Source organism: Pelodiscus sinensis, chromosome 3, assembly GCF_052426305.1.
Source record: "Pelodiscus sinensis isolate ZL-2025 chromosome 3, ASM5242630v1, whole genome shotgun sequence".
In the NCBI taxonomy this organism is placed as follows: Eukaryota; Metazoa; Chordata; order Testudines; family Trionychidae; genus Pelodiscus; species Pelodiscus sinensis.
In genome coordinates, this window is record NC_143054.1 from 166,857,899 (window position 1) to 166,882,010 (window position 24,112).

General features: G+C 40.9%; 1 protein-coding gene across 1 annotated transcript in view; it reads right to left on the reverse strand.

Moving 5' to 3' along the window:
* The window catches only part of EPAS1 (endothelial PAS domain protein 1), a 159,279-nt gene extending 136,646 nt beyond the window's left edge, over positions 1-22,633 (reverse strand). The window contains exon 1 of the mRNA XM_006125477.5: positions 22,191-22,633. Coding sequence (XP_006125539.1) covers positions 22,191-22,216 — 26 coding nt within the window. The 5' untranslated portion in view covers positions 22,217-22,633. The remainder of the gene's footprint in view (positions 1-22,190) is intronic.
* Positions 22,634-24,112: the final 1,479 nt, after the last annotated feature.

Genomic DNA, 24,112 nt, shown 5'->3' on the forward strand with positions numbered 1-24,112 from the left:
GATACCTTTTGCACAGCTATTTAAACCCACCCTGACCTTCTCATGTATTATTCCCTAGGTTTAGTTCAACATCCAAATCCCTCTCTTTGCCTCAGGTACATTTGGGGCGGCCCAGATAACTGTCCTGTGATGAAATGCTATAGAATAACAATGGGTTTGCCATCTCAAAGATACATTCATTGTCTTCCGATCCCTTGCTGTTTCCCTCACCAGATGTCTCTTGAATTGTTGAAGGTATCCAATATGCACATTGATCTTACAACATAAGGATCAAATTCATAGGTGATGCAAATGGCGATGTAAATTACTTATAAGTAGGTGTAATGTGTGTCTCGAGTGATAGCAGGAAGTGGTATAGCAGAAAAAACAGTTAACATGACAGCATAAGAAGGCAGAAGGGAAATATAGGCCTCACCAGTTTATTTATTTTCTTGTGAACTATGCTTATTTAATGACAGGTTTCAGAGGTAGCTGTATTAGTTTGTTTAAGCAAAAACAACGAGTCTGGTGTTAAATTAAAAACTAACAGTTTTACAATGGCATAAGCTTTTGTGAACTGCAACTCTGTCAGATGCATGAAGTGAAAGACAAAATAAACAAATAGTAGAGACACAGAAATGGGAATGTTACATCAGAGCTAATTCAGTCAGGGTGGATGTGGATTAGGTGAAAATATCCAAAGTGGAAAATTAAAATTATTAGTCTTTAAAGGGCCACTAGAGTCCTTGTTTATTCTTATTTAGAAGTTCCAACCAAGGTTGGGATTGCATTGGGCTGAGCAGACAGAGTCACTATTCTAAATATATTAATAATTTAAATAGACAAGACAAAGGATGGAAGTGAGACTGTATTGCTACCTCTTTTTGCAGATGAGAGAACTGAGGCACAATAATTAACTGACTTTCCAAAGATCACACATGAAGTTTGTGGCAGCAACAGAAATTATACTGGGATCTCTATCCAGACCCTTAATCAGGAATCTTCCTCTCTACTAAAGTTTAGTTGCTTTCCTGCCATATTCACTCTCTTTTAATCCGTCAACAAGTAGCTTACACCCTACTGAGATGCATGCAGGAGCGGCCCGGGGCCGGCTACGGCAATTGGCGCCCCAGGCAGGCAGCATAATTGGCGCCCCCGCTTGAATGGCCGTCAATGGGCGTGATGTCATCATTGGGCGCCCGGGCCAGCGGCACTCTAGGCAACTGCCTAGTTAGCCTAGGCTCATGGGCTGCCCCTTGATGCATGCAATTTACACCAGAAGTTACATCATCTCTGAACTTGGCACCTGAGTGTTTAAATCTTTGTATATATTATATTTGAAATACTCAATCAACTGACTGTAATTTAAGAAAGTTCAATGGATGATGCCTGTTCTTGATAAGGGATACTTTTTGCTCTAGAAAGTGCAGACCCACCCTAGTTTCATTTGCTCCAAACCCCCCACTCCGCATAAAGATCTTTCCTGAAGAACCATCCTTCTGGCTGTGGTAAATGTGGCAGTTTCTGGAGTCTGTCAGGGTTTATCTTGTAACTGTCAAAGGGGTTGCCAGAAACAGACACTGACATCCATTCGTAGTGCTTTCAGCACTGAGCTGGTGTCAGAGCAAAGAACTGAGTTCAGAGTTCAGAATTCACAAAATGACACCCTCAGCTTGCAGATCCTCATTTTGAGTAGGCTCTGGGTTGGCTGGTTATATAGTTAATAAACATTTTTCTATGGGTAATAATGAGTGTTTTTAAGTTATTAAATTTTCCTGCAAAAATGCACCTGCTTATATTCCACCCTCAGGTCATTATGTCCCTATGTGCATAAGCGACTAGTCAAGTCACATAAGCGACTAGTCAAGAGATCTAAGTGACTAGTCAAGTCACTACTCGACTAGTCGCTCCTCCCACTACCACCCCCCACCCCCCATGCTGCCTCTGTATCAGACTTTGCAACTTTGAGTTAGAATTTTCAGAGCACAGGTTTAATTGTCAAGATCATAGTCAGGTGAGAATGATGCTGTGTCAAAACCAAACACCGATATATTCTTAACTGCAGGAACCACATGTCCCAGTAATAGGCAGATAGTGCCTTCAACATCCACAAAAAGAGGATCTCTTCCATTCATGGGCTCACCCATATTATGTGGAGGAGTTGACTGCCTCCACTGACTTTCCCCAGACTGCAATTAATTGGAATTGGCTTAAGAGAAGGGTGGGCTGGGTTAGGCCAACTGGAGATTCCTTAGGAAAAGCAGCAGAGCCCCAGGACCTTTTCCCATGGATCCTCCTTTTGGCAGGGTTCCTTATTAAAAGGGGGAACCCTAAGGGCAGCCAAAACCAGAGGTGATCAGGGCACAACACCTTCAGGCTGATGACTCTCCAATCCTGGGAATTTGAGGGGCTTGACTCTCCAATCCTGGGAATTTGAGGGGCTTAAGTGACAGGCTGTACAGTTCATTCCTGTTAGGTCGGAAGGGATGGGGATGAGAGAGGAAACCACACCATCCCAACAGAACAAAGAGGATTCTAGCAGAGTTTTGCTCCTCCACAACCACCACAAGAGGGACAATTTACCCTTTAGTAAAGTCCATGAGTCATTTAAATACTCTGGCCATAGTTGTCTATTTTTTCAATTCCATAAAAGTACTGCTAAAAAACTCATGGCACAATATAGCTTCAGGTCCAAGTCCTGGAATCCATTACTCAGAACTTACCCAAGCGAAGCTTCCATTACCCAAATAAGTTTGAATTCAGGACTTCACCCTACAGTTCTGTGTATCATTTTACTAATAAAAAGCGTATTTACAAACCCCTTCTTGCCCCTGTTGAATTCAAAGGGAGCAGCAATAGGATGTACTCTATGTAGTTATTTTGTGGGCTGCAGTAAGTGGAACTATAGAATCATAAGGCTGGAATAGATCTCAGGAAGTCATTGAGTCCAATCCCCTGCTAAAAGCAGGACCAACCCCAGCTAAATCATCCCAGCCAGGACTTTGTCAAGCCACGACTTAAAAACCTCTAGGGATGGAGATTCCACCACCTCTCTAGGTAACCCATTCCAGTGCTTCACCACCCTCCTAGTGAAATACTTTTTTCCTAATATCCAACCTAGACCTCCCACACTAATTTGAGACCATTGCTCCTTGTTCGGCTATCTGTCACTACTATGAACAGCCTCTCTCCATCCTCTTTGGAATCCCCCTTCAGAAAGTTAAAGAATGCTATAAAATCACCACTTGTTTTTCTCTTCTGTAGACTAAATAAGCCCAAATCGCTTGGCGTCTCCTCATAAATCATGTGTACCAGCTCCCTAATCATTTTTTTGCCCGCCACTGGACTTTCTCCAATGGGTCCACATCTTTTCTGTAATGGGAGACCCAGAATTGGATGCCATACTTGAGCTGTGACCTCACCAGTGTCCATTAAAGGGGAATAATCACTTCCCTAGATCTGCAGACAATGCTCCTACTAATGCACCTCAGTATGCTGTTAGTCTTCCTGGGTACAAGGAAACACTGTTGACTCATATCCAGTTTCTCATCCACTGTAATCTGCAGGTCCTTTCCTGTAGAACTGCTGCTTAGCCAGTCAGTCCCCAGCCTGTAGCAGTCCTTGGGTTTTTTCTGTCCTAACTGCACTTGTCATTGTTGAACCTCATCAGATTTCTTTTCACCCAATCTTCCAATTTGTCCAGGACACTTCGGACCCTAGCCCTACCCTCCAGTATATCTACCTCTCCCCCTAGCTTAGTGTCATCTGCGAATTTGCTGAGGATGCAATCCATCCCCTCATCCAGGTAATTTAATAAAGATGTTGACCACGGGGTACTCTGCTTGATACCGACAACCAACCAGACATTAAGCCATTGATCACTATCCACTGAGCCAGATGATCTAGCCAGCTTTATATCCACCTTACAGTCCATTTGTCCAATCGGTGCTTCTTTAATTTGCTGGCAATAATACTGTGGGAGACAATATCAAAAGTTTTGCTAAAGTCCAGGTATATTACATCCACCACCTTCCCCATATCCACAGAGCTAGTTACCACATCGTAGAAGGCAATCAGGTTGGTCAGGCATGCCTTGTCTATGGTGAATCAATGTTGACTTTTCCTGATCACTTATATCCCCTGTATGAGACTGACAATCATCAAGAACACTACTGTACAGTAATAGCCTATAAAATCTAACCAGACATAGCAGCTTCATATGTTGTGCTTTAGAGTGTGGAGCAAGTTTCAGTTAGAATTAAAATTATTGTGATTAAATTTGATCTATAGGCAATAGCACATTTTCCATTAAATACAATGCCAGTCAAATTACTGTATTTTAATGTCACAAAAATCTTCAAAGTACTGTGACAATAAGCAGAGTTGATAAATATCAAGAATTCACTCATGCAGAGGGTAATATAATTGTGAATGCACAGGCCTTGGAGATTCTCTGATAATAACTGGAGGGTTATAATAAGAGTGATATTTAAAGGATTGGTCTGTGGTTTTTCATACAAATACATTGTTAAAAGCAAGTGAAAATCAACTGTGTGTTACTCAGGGTATGTCTAGACTGCACTCCTCTGCCAGCAGAAGGATGCAGAGTAGTCAGGTCAAAATTGCTAATGAAGTGGGGATTTAAATATCCCACGCTTCATTAGCATAAAAATGGCCACCTTTTTTTTCCGCATGGAGCTTTGTCGGAGAAAAGCGGCAGTCTAGAGGCTGATCTTTCGCTAAAGAAAGCCTTTTCTGATAGATCCTGTATACCTCGAGGCATAAGGGATCTATCAGAAAAGGCTTTCTTTAGCGAAAGATCGGCTGTAGACTGCCGCTTTTCTCCAACAAAGTTCCGTGTCGAAAAAAAGCGGTGGCCATTTTTACGCTAACGAAGTGCAGGATATTTAAATCCTTGCTTCATTAGCAATTTCGATACATCTAATTTATATTCCTTTTCCGAACAAGGGATGTAATCTAGACATACCCTCAGAAATTAAGTGCAGTGAATATGCTACCATTTATTGGGGGCCATTATGTACTTTGGTGAAATAAAATTCAAGGAATCTTGTTTCAATACATTTTTAAAAGCTCCTTCATAACCATTAACATGTGACCTTTATGCTTCTCTATCTTAATATTAAGCAAACATTTATTGTGCAAATTCACAAATGTGTATTCTAAAGGTGAACTACAATATATCTATTATTGGAGTGCTACTAAAGACATTCATATCAAAATGCTCATGACGATCAAGTGATTTTTCTTTGTGTACACACAAAATTAATTAATAAGGGCTCCAAGAATTTAAAATTGCAAAATCTTTGTGCTACAGGAAAATGAACTCAATAATGCACATTTATTTTCATTAAATAGTGTAGATTATTTCAAGTAGACCGTAGCTATTTTGTAAATTACAGTGGTAGAAGGAAACCTATATTAGGGGGGGGACTGACTACTTAAGAAAATGGTCTCCTAAATAATAAGCGAACTAAGTATGTTTATGGATTATATTGTACCAGATCTCCTATGTCAGTCACTTATTTACTAAAGGGTGTCATTTGTATGTATTGTATGAAGTAGTTTTGTTTACTTGCTTGCTTGCATTCCTAGAAACAGACTAATAATTCTAGATTCAATCTTTTAATCATTTAGAAATGTTGTGATCTTTCTCCATTAATTTTGCCACATTTTTGTTCATCTTGCATGTTACAAGATTCAGAAACAATGTTTAGTAGCAAATGATCTTCATTTATCTTTAGTGCTATGCTTACAATTAGGGATATTAGATATGGTTTATTTTAGTTATCGTGTACCTGCAACAATTTTTAGTGGTTACACAATTAATAAAATGCTCCCTGCTGGGACGAGGATGGCAGTCAGAGCACTCCCGACTCCTGGCCCCACTCCTGGGGAGTTGCCTGCCACCCTGCACTGCTGCCTCTGTATCAGAGACAGCAGTGTGGGGTGGTAGGTGGAGCCGGTCCACAAGAGAAGCCAATTTAAAAACTGGGTCCCCACACAGACTGGCTCTTGATTGCCAACCCTGTCTGCAGGGGGCCCCAGCTCCCCATGGACAGAAGCTGCAACAGCACCCCCCCCCCCCACAATCCTGCTGCCTAATACAGAGGCAACAGTGTGGGGGTGGGGGAGCAGGCGGCTCCATGAAACACGGTGCTTGTGGGGAGTCAGTTCTGTGGAAGGCAGCTGGGGGGTAATGGAGGGAAACACGCAGCTCCATGGGAACCAACATGCGCAGGGAGCTGGCTGAAAAGCTGACTCCCCACGGGCACTAGTTCCTGCCACCCCCCTTGCTGCCTATGATAACAAAATGTTTTTTAAGTACATTAGAAGCAGGAAGCCTGCTAAAAAACCTGTGGGTCCCCTAGATGATCGAGCTATAAAAGGAGCAATCAAGGACGATAAAGCCATTGCGGAGAAACTAAATGATTTCTTTGCTTCAGTCTTCACGGCTGAGGACGTTGGGGAGATTCCTGAATCTGCACCATCCTTTGTGGGTGATAAATCTGAGGAACTGTCCCGGATTGAAGTGTCATTAGAGGAGGTTTTGGAACAAATAGAAAAACTTAATGTTAACAAGTCTCTGGGACCGGATGGCATTCATCCAAGGGTTCTAAAAGAACTCAAATGGGAAATTGCTGAGCTATTATCTGTGGTTTATAACCTATCCTTTAAATCGGCTTCTGTACCTATTGACTGGAAAGTAGCCAATGTGACACCAATATTTAAAAAGGGCTCTAGAGGTGATCCTGGCAATTACAGACCGGTAAGTCTAACTTCAGTACCGGGCAAATTAGTCAAAACAATAGTAAAGAATAAAATTGTGAAGCATGTACAAGACATAATTTGTTGGACAAAAGTCAACATGGTTTCTGTAAAGGGAAATCCTGTCTTACTAATCTGTTAGAGTTCTTTGAAGGGGTTAACAAACATGCGGACAAGGGGAATCCAGTAGATATAGTATACTTGGATTTTCAGAAAGCCTTTGACAAGGTCCCTCACCAAAGGCTCTTGTGTAAATTACATGGCCATGGGATAAGAGGGAAGGTCCTTTCTTGGATTGAGAACTGGGTAAAAGACAGGAAACAAAGGGTAGGAATAAATGGTAAATTTTCAGATTGGAGAGGGGTAACTAGTGGTGTACTCCAAGGGTCAGTCCTGGGACCAATCCTTTTCAACTTATTCATAAATGATCTGGAGAAAGGGGTAAGCAGTGAGGTAGTAAAGTTTGCAGATGATACCAAACTGTTTAGGATAGTCAAGACAGAAGCAGACTGTGAGGGACTCCAAGAAGATCTCACCAAACTGAGTGATTGGGCAACAAAATGGCAAATGAAATTTAATGTGGATAAGTGTAAAGTAATGCACATCGGGAAAAATAACCCCAACTATACGTACAGTATGATGGGGGCTAATTTGGCTATGACAAAGCAGGAAAGAGATCTTGGAGTTATCGTGGACAGTTCTCTGAAAACTTCCACAGTGTGCAGCGGCAGTCAAAAAGGCAAATAGGATGCTAGGAATTATTAGGAAAGGGATAGAAAATAAGACCCAGAATATCTTAATGCCCCTGTATAAAACTATGGTATGCCCACATCTCGAATACTGTGTACAGATGTGGTCTCCTCACCTAAAAAAGATGTTCTGGCCTTGGAGAGGGTTCGGAAAAGGGCAACTGAAGCTATTGGGGGTTTGGAGCAGGTCCCATGTGAGGAGAGGTTGAAGCAACTGGGACTTTTCAGTTTGGAAGGAAGGAGACTGAGGGGGGATGTGATGGAGGTGTATAGAATCATGAGTGATGTGGAGAGGGCCGATAAAGAAAAGTTATTTATTAGTTCCCTAAATAGAAGAACTAGAGGACACCAAGTGAAATTGATGGGGAGCAGGTTTAAAACTAGTAAAAGAAAGTTCTTCTTCACACAGCGTGTAGTCAACCTGTGGAACTCCTTGCCAGAGGAGGCTGTGAAGGCTAGGACTATAATAGAGTTTAAAGAGAAGCTAGATAATTTCATAGAGGTTAGGTCCATAAAAGGCTATTAGCCAGGGGATAAAATGGTGTCCTTGGCCTCGGTTTGTCAGAGGCTGGAGAGGTATGGCAGGAGACAAATTGCTTGATAATTGTCTTCGGTCCACCCTCTCTGGGGCACCTGGTGCTGGCCACTGTCAGTAGACAGGATACTGGGCTAGATGGACCTTTGGTCTGACCCAGTACGGCCGTTCTTATGTTCTTATTTAATAATAATGAAAATATTCATATATTTTAAGGGGTGAAGGGACCATAGTAATCATTTAGACTGACCTCCTACATAACACTGTCCAAAGATGCTCATCCTGTAATTTCTGCATCAAACCTCCAGTCTTTTGTTTGATCTATTACATACCTTTTAGGGTATGTAGTCATTCGAACTTGCAAATGAAGTCCAGGATTTAAATATGCTGAGCTTTATTTGCATGTTCCCGAGCGCCGCCATTTTAAAATGCCCTGTAGTTTGAACTGCCTGCCCACAGCTACACGCAGCACAGGCTAGGTAGTTCGAATTAAAGCTCCTAATTCGAACTACCGTTACTCCTTCTGCAATGAGGAAACATTCAAATAAAGCCCAGGATATTTAAATCACAGGCTTCATTTGCAAGTTCGAATGACTACATTAGCCACCCTAGTTCAAATTAGAGTGGCTAGTGTAGACATACCCTTAGAAAGTATTCAAAACTCATTCAAAACTGCAAATGGAGATTCCACCATACCGTACCTAAGTTAGTTGCTTTAATGATTAATTAGCATGTATATCACAGATGTGTGCCTTATTTTTAATCTGAATTTGTCTACCTTCAGCCTCCACATGTTTTCAGACTAAGATAATAAGATGCTTAAATATTTACAATAGATATTAACATTTTAGTGGGTATATAGAAGTTTCTAATGATTTTGCTAATTTTATTACACATATAACTTCAGACTGCCTTGATTAAAAATCTTCATGCATAGACATTTATCTTTTCCCTAGACAATAAAATTTTATTTTCCAAAATGAGAAGGGAAACTGTTAAGGAAAGGGCTTTTAAAAGAAATGTCAATTAAATATGTGCAACTGACACATCTTACAATGTATTAAAATGATGCGGTATTCTAGCTTCTGATCCTGCCACAGGCTGCACAACAGGAAGAAAAGAACAGGAAAGGAGTCAATGGAGAGTCATTGAAGTAAGAGTGGGAGGCGAAGGTGCTGAATAATTTAGAAAGGTGCACAACATTTCACATCAGTAGGTACCTAATGCAGACTTGAAAAATAATTATAAAGACCCAGTAGCAAAAAGACTGTGAAAAAGATCATTGACTAATTTATACAACATTTCTGATGAATATTAGTATACTACAGAATATTTATATGAGGATGCGAACTATGCATGGGGTAGCAGCTATTCTACACCCCCAAAGTCACACAACTTCATCTGCTCATAATGATCATCTTGGCTACGTCTACACTGCACAGTTATTTCAGAATAAGCTATCCCGGAATAGTTATTCCAAAATAGCTTATTTCGAAATAGAACAGTTACACTGCAGCGAAGCCTCAAAATTAGTCTGAGGCAGGCTTTCCTAATGTAGATGTGCTATCTCGATTTAGAGCCTCAGGAGGAATAACTTAGAATGCCCTTGGTGAGGGGCTATTTCAAAATAGCAGAAGTGGAGCATCTACACATGCCTTATTTTAAAATAGCTATTTCAGAATAGGCATTATCCTTCATAGAATGAGGTTTACAGAAGTCAGAATAAGCCGTCCATTATTTTGAAATTATTTCAAAATAACGGAATTCCTGTGTAGACGCTCACATAGTTATTTCGGAATAGCGTCCGTTATTCCAAAATATCTTTGCTGTGTAGACACACCCCTAGCTGTGTTCCTGTCAAGCTGGGAGCACAGACATCCAGCTGTCTTTGGAATCAATAGGCTTCAGAGTCTTCATCTGCTGGAGGTGATACATGGAAAAAATTGAAATACTACTCATAATCTGAAATCTTCATGTAACATGTAAATTGAGCATCAAAGCAACACCTCAGCAATAAAAAAGAAAAAACAATACTTATATTGCTCATTTATTAAAATGAAAGCATATAGAAATGTAAATCAATACTATAATAATCAGTTAAAGCAGGCTCCTTTCTATTCCTTAAGTCCAAAGACCCACTTCATCTAGCACTTAGTTTAGCTTCCTAGCATCTATGGATTTGATACACTACTGTTTTTGTCTTAAGATTTTGTCTTAAAGATACTTGATGTAATAAAGATTCAGCTCACTAAGGGTACGGCTAGACTGCGGGAGGATTTCGGGATACCAGAGGTATCCCAAAAACACTCCGCCTCATCCAGGGAATGCGTTTGCTCTTCCGCTTTTTTTTGGTGGAAGAGCAAATGCGCTGTTTCGGAAGCCCCTGTATTCCTCGTTCTACTGGCTTCCAAAAGAGGAAGAAGGGGGCTTCCAAAAGGGTTTTTTTTTTTCTGACAGTTGGCCCAGTCTAGACAGGCCAAATGTCGGAAAGCCTCTTCTGACGAAAGAATTGGAAAAAGGTACGCAAAATGCGGAGCACATTTTGCGTACCTTTTTCTGACAAGAACTTGTAGTCTAGTTGTACCCTAAGCCTTTATTCAGCTATGTGTTTGTAATTATTGCAATTAATACAATTATACTTTTTAGTTAGGGGAACTGTTAAAAATGCCATAATCATCTTTCCTCTATATATACTGTGCATTCACAGAATGGTAAGAGAGTTATGAATTGCCCCTCACTTATCTCAATGACAAGTATTGACTGTTAAGCTTGTTGATACTACTCCAATGTCTTTCACAGAACTAAGACAATGTATACCAGCTTGAACTGAATCTGGCCACAGATTTTTTAAGTCATTTAGGTACACAATTCCATATATGGCCCTGATATTTCAAAATCAACCTAGGTATTTTTAAACTCAACTATTAAGAAGTGCAATTTGGCCAGCTTCCTAGACAGAATTTGACATCCTTGATGTTGATATTTTCCTTCTTTCAGAATTAGTTAACTAATATCTACTTCACATATAACACTACTTTTATAGGTGACACAAAATTTAATTCTGACATTTTCACATTTTGCTCCTTGATAATGGAGAGGGTCACAGGTGCTGAGGTCTATTTTTTTAAAGTTTGATTTTATTTATAAATTACTGAAGACTTTTAGAAAATAGAGTGTATTTATGTTTCAACTATGTGAATTCCTAAAATGTTTGAAAGCAAATGTTAAATTTGAGATTGGAAAAAGTAAAAACTGTCTCCTTTGCTTCCAATTGACTTGCAATGTAAATAAATACAGCATAGAGTCAAGATACTGGTCATTATTATTGCTGTCATATAAAGCAGAGTATGTTTGCCTACTTTTTAGCTGTATTGAAACAGAAAAAAGCAAAAAAACCCTATAGAAACCATCTCGTGTCGCCCTTATAAAACCAATACAAACCAAACATGCATCTGCCCAATGCACAGACTTGATACTAATCTGATATTAATCACTCAACCACAGGCTAAAATAGAACATAGGCAAAGTTTTATAAATCTTTCTGATTGAATCTTATAGAGAAAACAATGTAAATATTCCCTTAATCAAGGAAAACTGCTGACTACACATAATCATGAGCACAGGGTCAAGATTAGGGCACCTCTTTGACTGAAGATCAGACACAAAAATTCAACTAAAGCAACTTTGCTTCTTGTTAAACAAAACATTTAACAAGCTTCTATAGGATGGAATATTGAATATTAGCTGTACCATGTAATGCAATGAACAGTGGAGCACGATGGGTGTTTTATCCCACCTCAAACTCTTTATAAAATAAAACAGCCTAAAATTAAGTTAGAAATCTAATTGTTAAGAACTGTATCACAAACAGTCCTTTGCAAATTCTGTGTGCTAATTTAGATAGTAAAACAATTAAAAAATGTCTAGAGCTAAATACAATCATGCAGACAAAAGAGCTAAAATCATAATTACATATGGACTGCATCTAGACTGGCAAGTTTTTCCGCAAAAGTACTCACTTTTGTGCAAAAACTTGCTAGCTGTCTACACTGACTGCTTGATTTTGCGCAAAAGCACTGACGTTCTACTGTCCGAAATCAGTGCTTCTTGCACAAATGCTTTGACGTTCCCGTTCAGGCAAAAGCCCTTTTCTGGAAATGTTTTTGCGCAAGAGGGCCAGTGTAGACAGCTAAAAACTGTTTGCACAAAAAAGCCCCAATGGCAAAAATGGCGATCGAGGATTTCTTGCGCAAAACCGTGTCTAGATTGTCACGGACGCTTTTCCGCAAAAAGTGCTTTTGCGGAAAAGCGTCCGTGCCAATCTAGATGCTCTTTTCCGTAAATGCTTTTAATGGATAAACTTTTCCGTTAAAAGCATTTGCGGAAAATCATGCCAGTCTAGACGTAGCCTTAGGGTGGCTAAAACACTAAAAAGCATAATTAAATTTGGCCAATTTGGGATGCTAGCTATTATCAGCCAAGGTCTACTGTACATCTTAAATCAAATACTGTATTCTACACTGCTTTTGGAAAGCAGCATTATACAGTTTCACATATTTTTTGTTTCCCATAGAAAGCAAACTTTTTAGTTGTGAACAATCTTTCAAGTCTAATGAAAAGAACCAGCTAGTTAAAACACTTTGCTCCAACAAATGTTTAAGGAGGTACTGAACACAGCACAAGACTGACAGATAACAAACTTTATCTCAAGGAAGTAACATTAAAAAATTGCACCTGCATATTGTAATATATTTGCATTTTGTTTTAATCTACAGTGGTGTGTCCTGGCTAATGGCATACAATTCATGCCCTACACTATGCCACAAAATGAAATGCCCACACACAGTTTTCTTCCAGTATGTACTTAAGATGTATAAGCAAGCACTCTAGTACAGGCAGTCCCCAGGTTACGTACAAGATAGGGACTGTAGGTTTGTTCTTAAGTTGAATTTGTATGTAAGTCGGAACTGGTACATATTGTAGGGGAAACTCTAGCCAAACATTTCTCCAGAGCTCAGTTTTATTCTCCACCTCACTTCCGTCAGTCCTTTATTCTCAAGCTGAGGTGTCTGCTGAGAAAAGCCGCTCCACGTTTCCCTGGTCTGCTGGGGGGAAGCAGCTAGTGCGGGGTTGCCTCACCCCGTTTGTAAGTAGGGATCCGATGTAAGTCGGATTCATGTAACCCGGGGACTGCCTGTATTGAAAAGAATACCCCTATTCACCATGCTTCATTATTACCAGATCTAAACAAAAAAAAAATACATGTCTGTGTATAGAATTATTTGTCTTACTGTAGCAATATTGTTACAATGTGTTACTGTAGCAATATTGGTCTCGGGACATTAGGGAGACAAGGCGGGCGATATGTCTTTTATTGGACCAACTTCTGTAGATAAAAGAGACAAGCCTTCAAGTTGACACAGAGCTCTTGTTTGGGAAAGTACTCAATGACACAACTAGATACAAATTGGAACAGACTGTTTAGCATAAGGGGTTAACATGCTGTAAAAGACCATTCAAGGTGAAGTGGATAGTTATCACCTCTCCAGTTGCAGGGACATGTCTACATAGCAGGGCAAAAGTCAAATTAAGCTACACAACTCCAGCTACATCAACTGTGTAGGTGAAGTCGAAATAGCTTACCTCAGCTTTCGGCACTGTCTACACAGCAGGAAGTCAAAGGAAGAACACTCTTCCTTTGACTTCCCTTATACCTTGTGAAATGAAGGTTACAGGAGTTGAAGTAAGAAGTCCTCCCACTTGCCATTATTTCAAAATAATGGCTTGCTGTGTAGAGGTGCTCTTTGTTATTTCAGAATAACGTCATTTATTATGAAATAACGCTGCTGTGTAGACATAGCCCGGAGGATTGGTGGGTTATAAATTGTTGCAATAACTTATAAATCCAATGTCATTAATATACTATTAAGTCCATAATGTTTAGTGTCTAACAAGAAGTTATTAATGCCGATCATTTGAAGGTGTAGTGCTTGTTTCCTTTGAGGGTAAGTATTGAGAGGTCAAATATGCAGTGAGCATTTTGTGAATAATGTTCACCCTTGGGTAATATGTTTTTGTCTTGTCTATGTGAGTTCATTCAAGAGCATAGTGATTGTCTTGTTTCACCTGCATAATTCTTAGTAGTGCATTTGGTGTAGCAGGTGAGGAATATACACCACATGTGGTGACATATGTAGGACCTATGGATCTTGAAAGGTGTGTTGTGAGGCATATTGATCCTCTTACCAGTGGAGATATGTCTGTAGGTTTCTCATCTGTTGCAAAATGATGGGGTCCTTTGTCTTCCTATTGCAGAGATGTTAAATGTTCACTTTATCTGCAATGGGTTTCTTACAACTGGTTCTAACCGGGGCGTACCTATACCTCTGAGGGTACTCAGATGTCTGCTAGGAGGCAGCATCAAGCTCATATAGATGGGGGAAAGGAGAAGGCTGCTGCAGTGGCAGAGTCCTGGACCCCTTTCAGTCACTGCTGGAGCACTGTGCGGTGCACTCTGGGCAGCACTAAGTGCTGAAGAGGGGGAAGGGCCCCACATTCTGGGCAGCACGGAGGGCTGTCTGGGGACCAGCATGGTGCACTCCGAGCAGCACTGAGGACTAGTTGCACTTGACCCTGCCCCTTCCACCCTCTGTTCCGCTCCTTCCAGGCGCTCAAAGCCACTGTATCTCCCCCCTTTCCCTGGAGCCCATGGAGGCTGTCAGTTCCCCTGGCACTATCCAAATCAGTACAAATTAAAATGTCATATAGTGAATTATTTATACTGCTACACTACACTGAAATGTAAGTACAATATTTATGTTCTAATTTATTTATTTTATCATATGATAAAAATGAGAATTCAACCAATTTTTCAGTAATAGTGTGCTATGACACTTGCATATTTCTATGTCTGATTTTATTTACGAGCGGTTTTTAAGCAAGTATCTTGGGGGAATGCAAAACAGATCAGATTATTGAAAGAGGTACAGAAAATTGGAAAGGTTGAAAGCTATTGTCTTACAACATGTTAACTCTCATGATAAACCTGTTCCACTTTAGATATAGCTGTGACACTTGGGTGTCTCTATAGTGCAATAAAATACTTGTGACATGCCCACCTTAGCAATAGGAGCTGTAAAACTGCAGCAGATAGTCGGGTTTGGGCTGGAGCTCAGGATCCGAGATCCAGTGAGTGGGGAGGGTGCCAGAACCCAGGATCCAGCCTAACACCAAACACACCATCACAGCCCTGTGAGTCTGAGTCAGCTGACATAGCCTAGCCCCAATGTTATATTACAGTGTAGAGTAAACATACCCTTTGAGTACCTTTCCCAGACTTGAAGAGCTCTGTGTGAGCTTGAAAAGAGATATAACCTCACCCACCTTTCCATGATAGCATTTACAATGTAAAATAATATACCCTACTGTGCCTCATTGGCCATCAATATCTTCACTGTGATATTCACAACAAGAAAGGGGGTGAAATGAATCAGCATGAAATTTCTTTTCTCCGCGAGGTTGTTTTTTTCATGTCTTGTAGCAAGATGCATAAATGTAAAGAAAGCAATTATAATGAGTTTCAGCCTAGACTGGAGCTTGAGCATTGTTTTTCCAACCATATGTTTGGAAACACTACAACTGAGCAAGAGGTATAATTCTATGGTCACATTTGAAATATGAATTGCAATTCATTATACAACTTCTTTTCATTCCTTGCAAATCAGGCTACTATGCTAGTAACAAAAAGCCCAATCCTTCAATGCTTACTCATACAAATACTATAATTCTGTTGATTTCAATGGAACTACCCACATGAGTAAGATCTCCTTCCATGAATACAGGTTGTAGTAACTGGTTCTACATTAGTTGAATTTCAAAGGCAATACTCGGGGGGAGGGGATGTTCCTTGCCTCTCTGCATAGGTTGTAAAACTCTTTAAAGGTAGGGAAATAAAATTTTGTTCACTGGAAGCTTGTAATTATTTTTAGATAATTCAAATGTTGACGTTTAGAAGAAGTACTTAAAAACACAGGCTATGTCTAGACTACAGAGTTTTGTTGGAAAAACAAAACTTGAACCTGTTTTTCTGACAAATTTGAGTTACATCTCAACTGTAAGCGCGTTCTTTCAACAGTAAATCGAAAGAAGAGGGCTTTTTGTGCCATTGGTAATCCTCATTCTACGAGGAAGAAGCCTCTTTGTGAAAGAGCTCTTTCGCAAAAAGGCGTTTGTGGACGGGAAAGAGGGAGTTTTTTCAGAAGAAGAGGGAAGAGGAAAAATCACAGGTGCCCTGGTGTCCATTTTGTCCATAGCAATCACTGCTTACATGCGAGATAGTTTCCAGCCAGTGTGGAAAAAAGCACGTAGCTTTTTCAATGCACTTTTGCAGTGTGGACACTCTCTTGCACAAGACGTTTTTTAGAAAATCTCTTCTGAAAAAAGCTTCTTGCGCACTAAGCTTGTAGTCTAGATGTAGCCACAGAGTTTCACAGTGCCCAGCAAACCTTGTTCTGAAATTTATATATTTGAATGTTTAAGTGTGAGAATGCTGCACTGTAAAATTAGATGTGTGGTAGAATGCAAGAAGAAAGATTCAGTAGATTTACAGTAAGGTAGGTCCCTAAATATAATGAATCTCATAATAACAGAATTCCAGTACTCAGGCCCTTCATACTATCCAAATAGGGTGAATATATGATAACTGAAGATAAGAACAGGTTACTAGAAAATGCAGTATTATTTAACAGAAAATCAGTATGTAGTACTCCACTCAAAGATGCCATTCAACTTGTATAAAATCCAAATATTTGTGAGTGGAATGAAAGGTGACAGAGGAACTGAAATCCACCCTTGTACTTCGATGCATGTGCCACTGAAGTCCATGGAAATCGGTTTTTAACAATTGGATTAGTTCTTTTGTGAGTAAGGATGTGTAAGCTTCTGTTGATGGTAATGCTCTTAGTACCAATCTTTCTCCGATTAAAGTAAATGAAAATTCTCATTCACCTTGGTTATGCAAAATCAGTCCTTTGAGGCAACAGGTCAATGGGAGTTGAGGCACAAAGTATCTCAAAAGAGTTTCTTAGCATCTAGAAGTACCAAGCTTTAAATATTAACAAAGGCATTCATAGCCATAACTAAACAGGGATATTTAAGCATCAGATGTTTGGTCTTTTAGTCAATTTTTTTACACTCCTGTCCCCTCTCTCCCAGCATCACACAGCATCTATAAATTTGCCCAGCTTACAAAAAAAATTGGTCTGACTTCAGTATAACGTCATTAACAATCACCAGGAAACTTTTCTGGTGACATAGATCATGAAATAATCTTACAAAAGTTCACTTAAAAATCACTGCAGTCATATTCTCACTCAGCAGTGAAACATACATATTTCTCATAGTATGAGTTCATTTTCTTGACTGGAAAGTCTCTAATAGATTTTTTTCCAGCAATATGTGTTCTGAATGAATTTATCAGGAAACACCAAACAAGCATTAACAATGGTAGCAAAACAGCAACTTTGACAGTGTTTGCACTCATTTGCTTTACGCTGAAGACTCTTCCACATGGAACACTAAATCTTATGTTCTTGATAGACACAGAACAAAGTCGTCTTGACCCTGCAATGTTTCTTGAATTAAAAAAAAGGAATTATAAGAAAATAACCAATTGCAAACAAAAAAAAATCATGATTAAATAAAAAAACAAAGACATTTCAAATAGCTGAAAAAGAAGCTGTCAGAATACTGAAATATCATTTGAGAAAAACCTTTATGATCAGTTTGCATATGATCATGTTTGGAATATGAAGATTAAACGTATACAGTATTGATTACTCTAAGTTTATATAATCTTACAAACAAAATTTATTTTATTCTTTTAATGATTTTTTTAAATTAGTATTCTAAGAAGTATTTAAATTTTTGTTTAAGAATATAAAATGCCTATAAAGAAGTTTGCTGCTGATTAATTTAAAGTAGTGAGTCTATTCATTTTCCATCAGTTTGTGGTAGATTATTCGGATCAGATTTTTAGACATTATAATTCAGTGCGACAACATGACTGTTTTATATAAAATGTTACTCAGATCTCTTTCACTTGTCCTGAAATTCCCTTGTGAGAATCTGAGAATGATCTTTGATTTGAATGGAGCACAATGTAAAATGTCATGGATTATCTTTCATGGACTGCCTCTGAATTATGATGACAGAACTGTTCCTCAAGGCTCATGACTCAAGACTTACAAAACAGATTTTTATTACCATCATCATTTTTCCTCAGTAAAATTGATTATAAATTGTGCTAGTAAATGACCTAAGTTAGAGTTTCCAGCTATATATCTGAGTAGAAATCAAGTTAATACCGCAATAACTGACGAGCTAAAGGCAATAAATCATTATTATAAAAATGACAAATTTAAATAAAATATTTTCAGTTTCAGTTAGCTATGCAAACATTAAAAGCTCACCTTTATTAATACAGCCTATGAGAGAGTTAAATATTATTAACCCAATTCTGAGAGAAGGAAATTGGCACAGGAATGTCAAGTGATTTACTTAAGGGCCAGTAATATTAAAACTCAGAACTTAAGCATAGCCAGTAGATTAGAACTCAGATCACCTTACATTTCCATTTTGTGCTTTATCGAAAGTTTCTAAGGCACTTTAGATAAACAAACGCAAAGAGAGAAAAGAAGAAAATTCAGAAAGCCTCCAGAGCCAGCAGTGGTTTCATCTTCTACCCACAAGCCTTAAACCTGCACACCCTGTGGCAAGGACCACTCCTTAAGAAATGAACTTTTTAGCCATTCATTCTAAGTGCTGCAGGATGACAAAGAGTAACTGAACTACTTTGACAGTTACACTGTTGTCATGATTCAGTTGCCATTGATGGGCACAGTCCACACTACAAAACACCCATGGTTGGCCCCTGAGCTTCAGACTTGAGCTGCAGGAATGTAAAACTTCAGTGTAGAAATTTGGGGGTCTGTCTCCAGCTGAGTCCAAACATTTACACTGCAATATTACAGTACCACAATTGCAGTGTAGTCACATTGTATGATCTGGTCAGCTTCAAATTATTCTGAGCATTAGACAGTGCTCATATATAGTTTAGGTGTTTTAGGTGGGGGGAGGGGGTTCTGTTAAAGCTGTCTTTCATTAAAATTGATTTTTTAGTCTGAAAATTATGTTTATTAAACATACTATATAATTTTATAAATGCACCTTACTGTATGAATTTTTTTCATTCTTTTCTTCAAAACAGATTTGAGGCTACATAATATTATCCCGTACTTCATTCTTTGCATAGAGAGTTAACTAACATTTAGAACAAATACAGAGGTAAGTGATTAAAATGATTTAACCCTAATAAATTAATGTCTCATATGCTGATGTTTTAAAAAATACAATTTACCCAAAACCTCAGCGGGGTAGCCGAGTTAGTCTGTAACAGGAAAAACTTAAAAAACAACAAATAATCTTTAAGGTTCCACTTGACTAACAAAATATGTAGAAGGTATCATGAGCTTTCGTGGGCAAAACCCACTTTCTTCAGACCCTGTAACCCTATACTCCGGTCATCTGAAGAAGTGGGTTTTGCCCATGAAAGCTCATGATACCATCTACATGTTTTGTTAGTCTTTAAGGTGCTACTAGACTATTTGCTGTTTTTTAAGTTTTTCAATTTACCTAAAGTTATCCTATCTCTCATAGTGTATCTCAGTCCATTCATAGTGTAGCTCAGTCAATGATTTAGAACTAGCGCACAAATTAAAATAGAAATATTAAATACAATTTGTAAAAGCTTAGCATATATCAGTAAATGAAACTACTATATATGAAGATATTTCCTTCATAAAGTACAGCTTTTATTTATATGTCTGTATTCAATGACAAAAGCCAATCTTGCAAACATTGATAGTATAAAATAGCTTAAATATCTCAACACAGAGGTCAAGCATGCAATTTGTAATTATTTGGACAGTATTTACTCATGCAAGTACTCTCGTTGATTTCATGAGTTAATTGTCTGCGGGAGTTTTGGACTATAGTTCATGACTTCTTTCCTTTTGTTTCCACCAAAAACTTTGTATGAAGATTCAGTAGGGAAATTATTCTGAGTCGTAATTACGGAGGTTGAATACCTTGATTTCTGTTTTCTTTGGATATATGTATTTACTAAGATACAATTCAATCCCTACTTTACATCCCTTCTTGCAACAAAAATAAACATAAGAGTAAGATATACCCACCTAGCCCATAACTGTGCTCAAAACACTTCCAGAGCCCTCAACTCTTAAGTAAAACAAATGACAGTTTAAAAAAGACTCCATGTCCTTCACATCTAATATTACATTCTAGTATTTCATCAGATCCTCAAAATTATGATGCTGCCTTATAGACCCCTCAATAGGTTGAAATTTATCAGCAATATGCAATAAATAAATGTTAACATAGTTTTCATGTTGTCCATGTAATTGTAATTATTTGTTTTGTTTAATTATTTCCCTCTAAAACACCATCTTCACCTGAAATATAATAACCTAACTGACATTAAAGATAATAAATCTTCATGTAAATTGCATTTGCCTAATCCCCTACTAATAAACTAACCAAGAATTGGCAAGACTGGAGAACTAGTATACAGACCACAGTCAACAACAAGTATGTGCATGATTTGAATTTCAAATGACCAGCTATGGGAGCAGTTATGTATTTCCAATTATACTGTACATTCTTCTTTGTATGAGGATGATTGATTCCCCACCAGAAAACAAAGCTTTCCCATTTTGTAGAAGTTAGGGTTCTTTCCAAGGGAGAAGAAAGTGGGAGTAAATATAACAGAGGTGAGGGAAGAGCCTTCGCCTATGGGTGTCAGAGACCTCTTCAATACAGCCGACCAGAAAAGAGAGACCTGAATGTTTCCCAGTGCATCTCTTCAGAGCGCCGCTTCCAGGACACTCACTTCAAATGCAACTGAAGTGCAGACTCTCAAAACAAGAAAGAGTCTGACTCCACTAGGAGCTCAACTCCCTCGAACAGCAGCTGCCGCAGAGACTAGTCGGCGTTCCAGTCAATGCTTGGGCTAAATGTTAGATTAGATTTAAACCGACGTCACAAAAACGGAGAGTTGCACTTTTTGCCTATACACCGGATTCACAACAACTAGACTAAGTAACTGACATTAGCCGACGGCCCCTGCGCTAGCCGAAAGTCCACAGGGAAGATAGCACACGGTATTTTGATACACTGAGACGGTGGATGGGGCTGGATTAACGTGGAATCTACTCTGGTATCGAGCATACCCAGCGGACACTTAAGTGGGGAAGCGGCGGCGGCGGGGTTTCTATAGTGTGTAGGCTGCATGTTTCCTTGAAGCTCCCATGGGCGCATGAGGGAACAGGACTGGATCCACACTACTGCATAGGCTACGTTTCCCTATCATGTATATGACATCACCAGGAGCTTCTGAAACCACCTATTTGGGATCACTCCTTCGTGCTGGGGAATTCCTTCTGCCCTAGTCAGCCCCCTGCTGTGTGAACCCCCGCTATGTTGCGTGTAACCCTTCCCCTCCCGGCTCTTCTCGAACTCCAGTCACCTTTGCGAGAGCCGCCACAGACTGGGAAAGGAAGGAGCTGGGCTCCTCCACATTTGCTAAAAAGTCTTATGTGTGTCGCTGGGAGCGGTTTTCGGTGTGGGAAAGTGATCTGCGCTGTTTCGTCGAAGTGACCTCTGCCCCCGCGTCTGCGGCGATCAGCCAAGACAATTCACTGCGAAGAGACATTTTTTCCTGCCGCTACTCCTCTCGAGGCCCGATCCCGCAGGCAGGCAGCGGAATGCCCTGCCGTGAACTTCAAGAGAAGGCGGCTCGGGCTCCTCACGACAGTAGCTGCTGCGGGATCCCCAAGCGCCCGCTTGCAGCCCCAGCCGCTAGGGCCTGGAGCGAATGCAACAGCCTCACACTCGGAGAAGCAATAGAAGTCACCCAGGTGTCCTTGGGATGATGGTAATTTAGCGGAGTCCCACTAACCATGCACCCCCCGGGCACCACTGCTGCAGTGACAGTTCCCATTTTAATTGCACCTTCGTATCCCCTCCCCCGACTCTGTCCGCCCCCAGTCTCCCCTCCCGCTTACCTTTTCTTTTCCTTGTCAGCGGTCATTATCGCTGCCCTTCGTGCTGCTTAAACCAACTCGGGCTGCCAACGAGGGCTCCTCAGTCACTGCTGCGAGTCTCCTATTGCCTCCCCCCGACAGAAAACCGCCCGGCAGCTTAGAGATCACAGGCTTGGGAGCAGGAAGAGAGGCGCCGGGAGGGCTCGCCGAGCTGACAGCAAGGCTGGTGCACTAATTGTCCTCTAGGAAAAGGCTGCGGCTGTCCTGGCCAGGTCGCCCCTGAGCTGACCATACAGTCTCAGGACACTGCCGAGGATTGTACAGCCTGCCCAGGGGGGGAAGGGGAAGGGAGAGACCGGGTTCGCCCTGGAATCTGAAGCTCTGCCAGAAGAAAGTTCTCACTTTAAAACTTAAAGCTTCCCTGGGCTCCTGGGGGCAGGTTCAGCCTCTTTAGCCCAGTCACCCACTCCAGCTGGAGCTGTCGGCAGCTCGTTCTCCAATGGGGACGGGAGCTGCAGGAGCCCTCCTCCTGCCCCGCCCCGCCCCCGGCCACCACGGCTCCAGCAGCACTTGCCGAGACCAGGTCAACGCCGCGAGGGGCTGCGAGCGCCTGGGCGGGTGCAGGCCAGCAGGAGAACCCCGAAGAGCGCGGGGGAGGAGGCGGCGCCCCAGCCTCGGGGCTGCAGTGGCACGTTCTGCCCGGCGGGCCGCGGGAAGTTGGGAGTCTCTCCTGGCGCTGTAGGACTCGCAATAGCTCTGCCCACGCTGGGGAGAAGGGGCTGGGAGCAATTCCCTCCCCTCGGCAGCCCCTGCTCCCGGCCCGGGGGCCGGATTTCTCCCTCTCGCCCCCCTCCCCCTCTTTGCCTTGTGGCCGCAGCGAGCTGGGTGCTCCCCGGGCCCGCCAGCGCTTTCCCAGCAAAGCAGCGCGGGGAGACGGGGCGAGATGGCCGGGAATGGCAGGGGAAAGTGGCCGCCGGGAGCACCTGTCAGGCCTGGCTGGTCAGGCAGAAACGTGACTGGGGCTGTAAACATTGGCTTTTGGATGGCTTAATGGCCCAGGTTTCTCCCCCACCCCCTCCCGCCGCTGCTTTCCTCCCGCGTTTCTGTGGGAGGGCGGGTGTATTTTGTATTAATGGCGTTTCTGGATGCACTTGGTCAAGAGGAGTCATCCTTCAGACACGAAAATCAAGCCGCAAGCCTCATTTGTGAATGGATGCAGGAGATGCCTCTCTCTTCCACCTTTAGCTGACTGGTTGGATAAGGCTTCTCCTCAGACCGGGAGCCTGCTGAGGTGATGATGCCTCTCTTTGGGAACAGCTATCTTGAGGAAGAGCCACCAAGGCATTCGGTGGAAGTTAGAGCTACACAGGCTCCTGAGCCTTTGATATTAAGATTAAGACATTAGATACTATGATGATGTGGGGTCATAGTTAAGTGATTGCTTGCCTTACCCCTAAGTGTGCTTGGTAAAATGAAGTCTTGTCCCGACTCCTCACTCCCAGCCTACAGAACTTGAAATCCAGGACTTTCTCACAAAGTATTGCTCTGGTTGGATTTATGCCGCATACAAAAAGCTAATGCTCTAAGCACTTTCACAAAATGCATCTGTCATATCAATAGCCACAAATCCAGTAGCTATTCCTCAAGCTCAAAACCCAAATTACTCAACCACAGGTTGATTAAAAAAATACCCTTCTCACAACTAATTCCCGGTGCTCATGATACCATCCACATTTTTCATTAGTCTCTAAGGTGTTGCAAGACTATTAGTTTAAGTTTTTCCAGTTACAGACTAACACAGCTACCCCTCTGAAACTTTTAAACCGCAGTGCTCAGTTAAGCTTCTAAATACTAGAAGTGCTCAAAATAAGGAAGGTAAAGGCAACTTGCTCCAATGGAGAGCACATCTGTACATAAGTGCACAGTAGAGGATACCATAGATG